Source organism: Diplotaxodon limnothrissa, linkage group LG3 (genome assembly GCF_057381915.1).
Source record: "Diplotaxodon limnothrissa isolate DT_005_m linkage group LG3, D_limnothrissa_male_GT1.1, whole genome shotgun sequence".
NCBI lineage: Eukaryota > Metazoa > Chordata > Actinopteri > Cichliformes > Cichlidae > Diplotaxodon > Diplotaxodon limnothrissa.
In genome coordinates, this window is record NC_140598.1 from 65,228,716 (window position 1) to 65,239,803 (window position 11,088).

The following is an 11,088-nucleotide window of genomic DNA, read 5'->3' on the forward strand; positions in this document are numbered from 1 at the left end:
CAGCTGTCATAGGGCGAGAGGCGGGGTACAATATAATATAAGTACAATATATAAATAATAAGTTTTTGCTTGATGCATAAAGTTAAAAGATTTAAAGTTTAAAGTTTTAAAAAGAGACTTTTCCATTTGATTACATTTTGTATGATGGATTATGCAGAAAAAGTAGAATTGGGCTGAAAGATCTATCACTTTATTACCTATTCAGGTTGTAAATCGTGTTTTTAAAAAGTAACTAAGTAACTAAGTAATTAATTACTTTTGAAAATAAGTAATCAGTAAAGTAACAGGATTACTTTTTGGGGGAGGTACTCAGTAATTAGTTACTGATTACTTTTTTCAAGTAACTTGACCAACACTGGTCAGCTCTACTTGCTCTCAGGGTTAGTGGTGTGTCACTAGTGCTATAAAATAGAAATCCATTTACTGTTACAATTTAACAAACTAGCCGTTGTATTCTGATTTACCGGCACCTTATAATCAACCTCGTCCTACTGTAGATGTGCACCCAGAGAAGTATCACCTATGGTGCAGTCGTTAATTCATTTCCAGTTTCTTTGAACCTTGACACTCTCTTAACAGTTTTTATAGTTTACAAAGGCAAAAGTAGCCCATCGTAGGTGTGATAACGAACTAGCCTATGTTTGAAGTATGGGCAGCACATACTGCCCATACTTCAAACACACGCGCCATGAGAGCTCTGTATGTGAGAGTGTGCTACAACACTGCTATAAATATATAAGTTGTAATAAGTTCTCTGAAAAAGTTTTCAAAAAGAAAAAAAAAAAGCTTTATTCACAGTGAAACAAGTGTTATTTCCTGTGGCTGTAGCTTCAGATGTGTCAGGTTAGAGAGCCACAGGCCCAATCTCACCCTTCACAATTTCACACCTCCAGTATCTTATAGTGTGATCTACCTTCTTAATCTGGAGGTTTGCTACTTGGTCATCTTTCAAAACATACTCTGTTATAAATTCCAGCAATTAAAGAAAAACAAGAAAGGCGGAAACATTTTAAAATTGGTTAGAAAGGCCTGAATGAAATTAAAAAGGAATTGGTGCAACAGCAGGTCTAAACTGTCCCATCCTTACATATAATCATTTAGGATAACTCTTTATTGTCATTGCACAGTCACACATAGTACAATAGTACAATGAAATTGGAAAACTGTCCCACGTCGGCACTACGTACAACACAACACGACACATCACAACACAACACAGTAACTCCACTTAGTAATAAAATGAACAATAAGTGCATGTGTATTGCACACTGTTATTATTGCACCTTGTCTGTGAAGGTTCTCAGTCATCCAGGTCATCGTAGTCAAAGGAGCTTGCAAAGAAAAGCGTCTGGACTTCTTTAAGTTGCTTGAAGACGTTTAACACAGTCATATGTGTACAGAGTGTACAGCAGGGGACTCAGTACACAGCCTTGTGGAGAGCTGGTGTTAAGGCAACAAAGAGCAGCCCGGCGTAACGCCCCTGTTGTTCCAGGTGAGAGAAGGTAGTGTGGAGCATTGTGCCAAGGGCATCTTCAGTTGATCTGTTATCTCTGTATGCGAACTGGAGCGGGTCGAGTGTGGGTGGCAGGCGGGACATGATGTGACGTCGGACCAGTTTCTCGAAGCACTTCATTATAACAGGTGTTAGAGCAACAGGTTGGTAGTCATTGAGGCTGTCTGTACGTTTTGGCAGTGGGACAATTGTGGCCAACTTTAGGCATGGTGGGATGCAGGACTGGGAGAGTGAAGTGTTGAAGATCTTAGTGAAGACCCCAGCCAGCTGGTCTGCGCATTCTTTTAGAACCCTTCCCGTCACACCATCTGGACCAGCGGCCTTCATGGGGTTCTCTGCCCTCAGTGTGCGCCTCACCTCATATCCCTTAAATTGCTGCTGCTGTCTGATGTTTTTGCTGCTGCCTCTGGTCCCTTCACCTCAAAGCGTGCAAAGCGTGCAAAGCTTGCAAAGCTTGCAAAGAAGTGTTTCAGCTCCTTAAAATTATGATATTGGATTATGCAGTTGTTTAGACATGAGTCCAAGACTCCTTCCCAATTTACATAAATCCACAATTCCTTCCTAGATCTTCACTGAGTTCCCTGGACTTTCCTATTGTTCTGAGTATTGGTCAAGCCGATAAGCGCTATAAAAAAATGCTGGCATGACAAACTACCAGTCGTACTCAATCATGTTTAGTGACAAGAAGTTAATACGCCTCGGTCTTATCAAGTTAAAACACACTAGAACTTTCAGCTCCCCTTGTGTTTCTATACTTTTGACCCCGTGTGACTTAAAGAAAATCCAAAATAAATTCAAACTTATGAAAACTTGAAAAAGAACAGTTCAAAGCAATAATTAAAACTGAAACGATGGCAGTTATGTCCACAATGAGTGATTATGAACACAACTGTAATCATATTAGAAGTAAATATTTGGTTTATAATGGTGGTCCCCCACTAATGTGTCAGTAGTTGGTATATTCCAGTTACCATTCCCTGTTTTAGGGAGTGCCGCATTCCAGAACCGTCTTTTGTTCATATGACTCAGGCAATAATCTTGTCTGAGTCATATGACTGTACATGATAAGATAAATACAATACACAGCTCCATGTGCTATAAACAGAAGCAATGCATTGTAAATGGACTGATTCTTAAATAGCAATTTTTGAGTACTCAAAGCACTTAATACAACATGCCAGATTCCCCCAAGCACTTAATTCTATGATTTTTGCCAACTTACTTCTGTCACGGTCCGACAGATCTGCCTGAGAAGTTCTGCTTTGTTCTCTCTCTCCCTCTTTCTCCCTCTCCCCCTCTGTCGCCTGGGCGGAGTTCATTGTGGGCTCCCGCCTTTGGTCTACATACCTGGGAGATGATCAACACCTCCGCCTCATTAACTGGCCTCTACTAAAGGGAAGAAGCGAGACTGCTCTTCGCTGGATCGTTGCTTGACCTGCAGTGTTGGTCAAGTTACTTGAAAAAAGTAATCTAATTACTGATTACTTCCCCAAAAAAGTAATCCCGTTACTTTACTGATTACTTATTTTCAAAAGTAATTAATTACTTAGTTACTTTTTAAAAACACGATTTACAACCTGAAGAGGTAATAAAGCGATAGATCTTTCAGCCCAATTCTACTTTTTCTACATAATTCATCATACAGAATGTAATCAAATGGAAACGAAACGTCTCTTTTTAAAACTTGTTTTGTTAGTTTTAATCTTTTAACTTTATGCATCAAGCAAAAATGTAATTATATGCAACATTCTCTGACTGGAAGAAATTTGTTTAATATTTAAACTACACATTCCAGCACATAAAATAAAATATTTTTTTGTGTTTACACTCACTCTTTCAAATAGATGCAAGTAAAACACAGCAGAAAGTAAATAAAATCAAAGACTAGCGGTCCTGTTACTCTATTTTCACCTGTAAAGCAGGAGTAGGGTAGGCGGAGGTGTGCTCTGGTGCAGGTGTGCCGCAGCGGTCAGTTAAAGAATCCGCGAGTTTCTCTGTGAGTTTCTCATTACATCGTTGTGCACTCGGTGCTTGCTTGGAAGTTTAGGGGGGGTTTTTTCGCTGTAAAAAGTTTTCTTCCCACGCACAACGGACACTAATGTTTTTGTCACTTTTTATGGAATCAAACTCAAAGTAAGGTCAGTGCTTCCACGCTTTAAACGCTGCACGCTCATACTCTCTCCCACAATCGATATGTGATCCATTGTTGATCTGCACACAGCTGTTGTCACGAACGTCGCACTCGCTTACGTCACTGTCATGAGACATTCTCGCAAAAAAATCACGGTTTTAGTAACGCAGTAACGCAGCGTTCCTACGGGAAAGTAATGGTAATCTAATTACCGTTTTTGCAATAGTAATCCCTTACTTTACTCGTTACTTGAAAAAAGTAATCGGATTACAGTAACGCATTACAAGTAACAAGTTACAAGTAACGCGTTACTGCCCATCTCTGTTGACCTGTACCCCTGGACCTGCCCTTGTTCCCTACTGAGTTTCTGGTGTGAGAGAGGAGTAAATGACTGGTGAGACGCCAAGAGAGACTGAGGAGGAGTGAGAGTGTTCCCCTGTTTTTCCCCGTGGATTCCCTGGAGCCCTGATCCCCGCATGCTTGTATATAGCACTGAGTCACTGTCACACATTTCACCTGGTGTTTGTAAATAAAACCCTCCGTTCTTCCTTTGAGCAAGGAGTCCCGCGTTTGAGTCCCCCCAGTGACCGTAACAACTTCTTACTAACTAACATTTACATACATTGATACTCCAATAGACGCACCGGAGAGAAACTTAGGGTTAATATCTTACACAAGGATATTTGGCATGGAGACTAGGGGGAGCCACCCACCTTCCTGCTACAGCCACCTTGAAGTGAAAGATTATGTTTTGTTTGTGTGTATCACAATAAGTTGTTTAAAGTGTTGATGCATTGGGTTTACAGCCTTAAGACTTTAGTTCTCTGCACCTGTTTATCCAGTACTCCACCCAATACACCGCATCGTGTGTATACGCACACTGTTGACTTTGGCATAATGCCAGTGTACATCACACATTGAACATATTTTATGTTATATATTGTATATACCACTGTTCGTTTTTACTCCTATTTCAAGATATTGTGCTCATCTTCAGCTTCTATAAAAATAATGACAATGTTATAATATCATATATGATTTTACAATAACCAGGGAAGGCGCTCTAATTTCTTTTTAAACAGCAAAAGTCAAGGCACCGCCTTTCATAGGAACCCCCGACGGTGAATTTCCAAGAATCACTTTCATGTTTGTAGAGTTGGCATTGTTTAGCATGTCTCCAGGTCAAACTGCCTGTCAACAACACATGAATAGAGCAGAGCTTTACAGCTTACAGTCAAAATCAGTTTGGTTACCATACATGGAAAACTAACTGCTGTGCAAAGGAAAGATATTATCTCTTAGCATCTCTTTCATGTCATAGTGAAATATACTCAGTATACTCAAATGTATTTGCAGGATTTGTTGTTTAATACCTAAAATATTTGTCAAGTTTTTGTTTCACACACAGAGTTACGCATGGTGGACAATAAAAAGCATTTTCAGGGTGCAAATTTAAACAGCTGCGCACAAATAATTTAATCATCACGTTAAGGCTGAGGGATTTGGCTGCTTTAGATGGCAGACGCATATAAAAGGAGAAAAGAGCAAGAGGAAAGAACCTATAAATGGAGAGCCACGTAAAGATGTTTTATCACCTTTCACCACAGTGAAAAAAACAGTGACACAATAGAAACAGAAGCCATGAGACCAAGCTTAGTTTTCACCATGGAGCACTGAGTACTGACAATATACAATCTGTGATATGAAAAGTCTACACCATTTGGCAAAGCTGCAAAATGTGCTGTACTGGAAAATATTTAGAAAATGGTTTAATTTTCAGGTAAACTTAAAATTGCAGTGTTTTTTACACCCTTAAAACAACTCTGCCTCAGAAAGTGATACCAACAGCTACAAGACAGATCAGTTTTAGTGTCACATTACTTTGCATTAACACATTTGGGTTTGTGATAATATCAGAAAGCGGTGATTAACATGTACTAGACGGACAAAAGCAATGCAAATATTTGACCTGTTGAGTCAGCCAGGTTCAGACTGACAGAGGGACAAACCAAACTTACAGTGTGATACTAGACCTGGCCTGCTTGCCATGATGTACCCTCCAAAACGTGTTAACCGCTACTGAATGGCCAGGTTTTTACAGTCTCAGAAGCTTTCTTCTACTTGCAAGCTTGCACCCTTGCACTTTCACCACATCCACATGCTTTGTTTTTAAAATAAAAAGTGAAATTCGAAAGTATGACTCGGGTACTCGGTCCACTGAACACCATCATCTTTGATTCCTCCTTTGCCATCCAACCTGCATGAGGAACTTTATTTCTCATTGTGTTTGACATAATGAAGCAAGAGGCATGTTGTGACATGTTATCTGACCACAAAAATGCTTTTGATGTTTCATGCATAGATATATATATTGTAAGAGAGCACAATTTCCACAACATCATTTATGAGAGAGAACAGATTACCGCCCGCGTGTACTCAGTTTTCGTAACTTTCCTATTGTGGTTTAAATCCGACCCTACATAGACACGCAGACAGCCACCAACCACAGTAAATGCTGCACTGACAGCAGGTTTAAACTTGTTTCATTATCGTCTTTGGATGATAACGACAACAGACTTTGCAGCTCAGCTTGCATAATAAATCAATCGCTTAGTTACTGCTTTAAATCATAGAATTTATTACCTTTGTTGTTCTGTTAATAGATCGGCCTCGCCTTAAGTCAACAAGTAAATGACCAAAGCTGCATATGGCCTTTCAGGTGATGCGAATATTGGGCGATGCAGGTCCAAGGTTGTGTTTACTAAGTTGGAGTCAAACATTTGAGGAAGCACTACCTCAGCAATAGAAGCTGGTCTTATCAGTGGTGCCAAACCTATTTTTTTAAAGGTATAAAAAGAATCCCCTCTCTAACCCTTCATTCCCTGTACAGCTACTGCTCTGTCCACCTCCAATTTTTCCTCTCTACCTGAATAACCACCTGTCAGACAGCAATCATGACACAGCTGGAGACGTCCGTGGCTTGCATGATGAAGGTCTTTGATACATATGCAGGAAAGGATGGAAAGCCGGACAGCCTAACAAAAGCCGAGGTCAAGGCTCTGCTGGAAAGCGAGCTGCCTGGACTGCTCAAGGTACTGTTCATTCCTTGCACGCATGTGCTGGGCCATGTACATGTCACCGCTGGGTACAGTGCTGATATCTGCTCAGCGAGGATCAGCCACATAGGCTTAAATTTACATAACATTATGTATTTAAGTATATTTATCAACTAAATATACTGTATGCAAGAGTTTATCATGAAGTTAGAAAACATCCTGACTCATGGTAGGAGTTCAAGTACAATAAAGACACTGAATGATTACAAAAAATTTGCATGCTCGGTTTTGGTTGGTGAAACAGTCAGCTGTTTGCTTTTTGATGTTTTTATACGGTGTTTCAATTTTTTTGAAAAGTAAAGACAATCAAATACATCTCAGGGTTGTTTGTCATCGAACTGGAACAACGTGATCTTGAAAAAGGCTAAATTTGAATAAAAATGATACTGACAACAACACTTTTGGCAGTTTAGAAAATGTAGCACTAGTGACACAATCTTTTGATTTATACAGGGAGCACAGAATCAAGAAGACCTGGACAAGTTGTTCAAAGAGCTGGACTTCAATGGAGACGGTGAGGTCGACTTCAACGAGTTCATGGTGCTGGTAGCTTCTATCACCTGCGTCTGCCACGGCCGCCCTTGCAAGAAGTGAGCGTAGTGACCACACCCTGGGAACAACAGCAGCAACTGCCTATTATCTCTGCAATGCCTCTTGTTATGTAACAGCTGAATAAAGGGATTTATCTACCTGCACATAGTTGTGATTTAATATAAAAATGCATAACCTAGAATGATATTTACACAGTGTACTTTTTTTTTAAACACAGGGTTAAAAATGGTATGGCTTTTAGTGGCTTAAGTCCAGCCCTATGCAGAAGCACAGACAAATGCCAAACACAGGAAATGCAGTGGTAGAAAAGTTAAACTCATATCCAAAGCACAATGTTTATCAACAATTAAATATTCATTTAATTTTCACCAAAGTCCACTAGCAAATGACTAAAGCTGCATATGGCCTTTCAGTATTTGCATACTGGGCGTTGGGAGAATGAGGTTGTGTTCTCAGAGTATGAAACCTGATATGTGCAACATACTTTAGCAAACACTGCCACACCTTTAAAGGTTTTGTCTTCCCAATGTGGCCAAGCCCATTTTTAAAGGTATAAAAAGAACCGTATCTCCTCTTTTCCGTCACTGCCTGCACAGGTATTGCTCTGTCGACCTTCCATTTCTTTTTCTCTACCTGTTTAATAACTACCCATCAGCCAGGAACCATGACTCAGCTACAGGTGTCCATGTGTATGCTGCTCGACACCTTTGGAAAGTATGCAAAAACTGATGGCGACCCGAACAGTCTGTCCAAATCTGAAGTCAAGACGTTGCTGGAAAAGGAAATGCCTGAAATGATCTCGGTAATGTACACCCCAGAGGGCATACCTGTGTTTTTACTATATGCTGCAAAATATACAAATTCATGTGTTGGTGATTGGTTTTGGTGGTTAACTTGCAAAATGAAAGCAGTAAGGACATATCATCCTGCAGCTGCATGCTTCTAGTTGTTTTTAAAAGTGTTTCCGACAAGTTGTGATGTTTAAAATTTAACAAAAGGTGTCAGCCTAATGGTATTTGCAGACTGATTGTTTAACTTGAACAACAACATTTTGTTTAGTTTTAACTGTTTTTATTCGACTAAAAAGTGAGGCCCTATTTGGCAGCTTGCAGACTGTAGCTTACAGCACTGGTGTTCTGTTGGTCTTCACAGGGAGCAAAGGACAAAAAAGCAGTGGATGACCTGGTCAAAGCTCTTGATTTTGATGGAGATGGCGTGGTGGACTTTGAGGAGTTTATGGCGGTGGTAGCTGCTCTGACCTGCTGCTTCCGTGGTGTGGCAACTAAGAGCAAGAAGTAGAGACCACACCCTGGGGTGGAGACAAAAGCACCAACAGCTGCATAACACTGCTGAAATTCCACTTGTTTTGTAACAGATGAATAAATTGGTTTATCTTCCTGAACATGGTTGTAAAGCGTTGTTTATATGGAATTGCAAACATTTAGAAGATTTTTACACCTAATACATGGTGTAACAGAAGTAGTAAACATTAGCTGTAGTAATAATAATAACTCAGGTCCAGCCACACAGAAGCACAGACAGCTGCAAACCAGAGTAAATGCAATGACAGAAGGTTAAAACATGATTCAGGATTATCTTGTGGCAACAAACATCAACCAGTGAAAATGGATTGACAGTGAAATTAAACCAAAATGATGGCACAGCAAGGTTTATATCTCAGCTGGCACAATTATTACCACATGTAATAATTTAATAACTATAATAACTATTATAATAATAATAATAATAATAATAACTTCATACAGAATTAAACAAATTACAGAAAATATCTCCAATAAATGCACACAAATGCAGTATATGACCTTACAGGGAATGTGCATGTAGGAATTGTAGGTTGGCACAGTCTGAAACACCAGCTGTATGAAATACTTCCGTGAGCCCTACCTGTAGAAACTTGTCTTATTGTTGGGGCCCAATTTTACAAAAGTAAGAAAACAAAAGGGACATAGCTGTGCTTCACTCTAACCACAGCTATGTCCACTTCCCATGTTTACTATTTGCTTGATTAACCTATCATGCAGTGGCATTGTCAGAGCTACAGAAACCATGAATTATGGATAAAGAAGATGTGTGATTAAATCCAGGTACATGTTTTTCAAAATGTTTTATTGAGATGTTTGAGATGTTTTTTTAGCAGTAAAGCTCAACATAACTTGTAGAGCACATAAATACAAATATGTTGTGCTGAATTTGAGTTACAAAGGACAAAAATGGACAATAACAGCTTACAATGCTGGTGTAACCCCCCCCAAATCGGATGTAAGAGTGGTAGCAGTAACATTTTATAAATTTTACAGCATTATACTGTAAAACTGAGTCTATACAGCAAACAAAAAGTTACGAAACAGTTTAACAATCCCAAATATTGGAAACAACAAAATGTAATTACAGTGCAGTTTCGGCTTTACATGCATTCTTTGCATGAATTCTAAACATTTAGGGATTACCAAACCTTCTCAAAACGAATTGTGCAAGTACAGGCAAGTATAACATAATCATCGAGCTTTAACTGAAGCACATTTCAGTTCCCGAAATGCATTTCCTGAAAACCTTGGGGCATTTTCTCAAGGCTCTTACAAAGGGTAAGAAAAATCAAAACCAAAAACAAGAACGGCAACGGCAGATTCACATTTCCGTATGTGTGCAGAGAAACATGACCTTTAGAAATATATCTGCAGTGGATGGAGAGTTGTTGGAAGGGACAGGAAATGACAGAGTTAAGACAGAGGTGCTTGTTACGACTTAATTTAGCAAGTCGTAACATACTTTCCACACAGACATTTGTATAGGATCGCTTCTTACATGATGGCATCTGTATTAGGGCAGATGGGGTTATTGGGGTGGCTGTGCCTTAGGTGGTAGAGCAGATCAGCTACTGACTGGAAGGTTGGTGGTTCGATCCTTGGCTTTCCCAGTCTGCATGCCAAGTATCCTTGGGCAAGATACTAACCCCAAGTTGCTTTTCAATCCGTCCATCGGAGTGTGAATGTGTGTGAATGTTTAGATTGCACTTAAGTATAGAAGGAAGTGCTTGTATGAGTGGGTGTGAATAGGTGAATGAGGCATGTTGTATACAGCGCTTTGAGTACTCCGGGGGAGTAGAAAAGCACCATATAAGAATCAATCCATTTACCATGCCTCTGCAAGATGCAAGATGTTAGAGTGGGTTTGTGCTATTGTGATTATGTAAGATTCTCCTGTGTCACCTGATGTCATTAGACAGCAAGTCTATGAGCTTGAAGTGCTTTGATGTGATAAAATCATCTGAAGCTCAGAACCAATTGGTGACATTTTCCATGTATAAGGTTTTAAATCACGTTGCTGAGTGTAGCTTTATTAGAGTATCACCGATGCTCGGAAAAAGTACCTCTGCCAGGTACAAGTAGGGGAAGAGGACACGTTCAAAATCTCAAGCGAGTGGTCAGAGTTGCGGTTTTGGTTCTTGTGCAACAGACTTACAAGTAGACAAGCTTGTTGTCTGCTCACAAACACATTTTCAAACATGTGAGTGGTTTCAGAGTGGGCCTGTTTTGAACCTGAGTGGGAGTTTAAAACAATGCAAAAAGCAAATCACGATCTACACAAATGCTGAAAAGGTTGTGAAGCAGTTACACTGCTCACTATCGCTGACCTGCATTGTGTTTACACCCAGTCACTCAGACATCACAACAACAATTGCTGCAACAATAACAGAAGGACATGGAGCTGCAAAGATGCTGCATGGAAACGCAGCTTTTAGTTAATCCTCTGACCAG

General features: G+C 39.8%; 2 protein-coding genes across 2 annotated transcripts; both read left to right on the plus strand.

Annotated features, from left to right (window-relative positions):
- Positions 1-6,598: 6,598 nt before the first annotated feature.
- Positions 6,599-7,354, plus strand: LOC146636924 (protein S100-G-like). The gene is made up of 2 exons (XM_085351124.1): positions 6,599-6,736; positions 7,214-7,354. The coding sequence occupies exons 1-2, from the start codon at positions 6,599-6,601 to the stop codon at positions 7,352-7,354; spliced, it is 279 nt and encodes a 92-aa protein (XP_085207250.1).
- Positions 7,355-7,911: 557 nt separating this feature from the next.
- LOC146636925 (protein S100-P-like) lies at positions 7,912-8,658 on the plus strand. Its single transcript, XM_085351123.1, has 2 exons — positions 7,912-8,114; positions 8,465-8,658. The coding sequence occupies exons 1-2, from the start codon at positions 7,977-7,979 to the stop codon at positions 8,609-8,611; spliced, it is 285 nt and encodes a 94-aa protein (XP_085207249.1). The 5' UTR covers positions 7,912-7,976; the 3' UTR covers positions 8,612-8,658.
- The last annotated feature ends 2,430 nt before the right edge of the window (positions 8,659-11,088 follow it).

Coding starts and splice junctions, on each gene's coding strand:
- LOC146636924 (XM_085351124.1), top strand. CDS start 6,599: ATGACACAGCTGGAGACGTCCGTGGCTTGCATGATGAAGGTCTTTGAT. Junction 6,737..7,213: donor AGCTGCCTGGACTGCTCAAG/GTACTGTTCATT, acceptor TGATTTATACAG/GGAGCACAGAATCAAGAAGA.
- LOC146636925 (XM_085351123.1), top strand. CDS start 7,977: ATGACTCAGCTACAGGTGTCCATGTGTATGCTGCTCGACACCTTTGGA. Junction 8,115..8,464: donor AAATGCCTGAAATGATCTCG/GTAATGTACACC, acceptor TGGTCTTCACAG/GGAGCAAAGGACAAAAAAGC.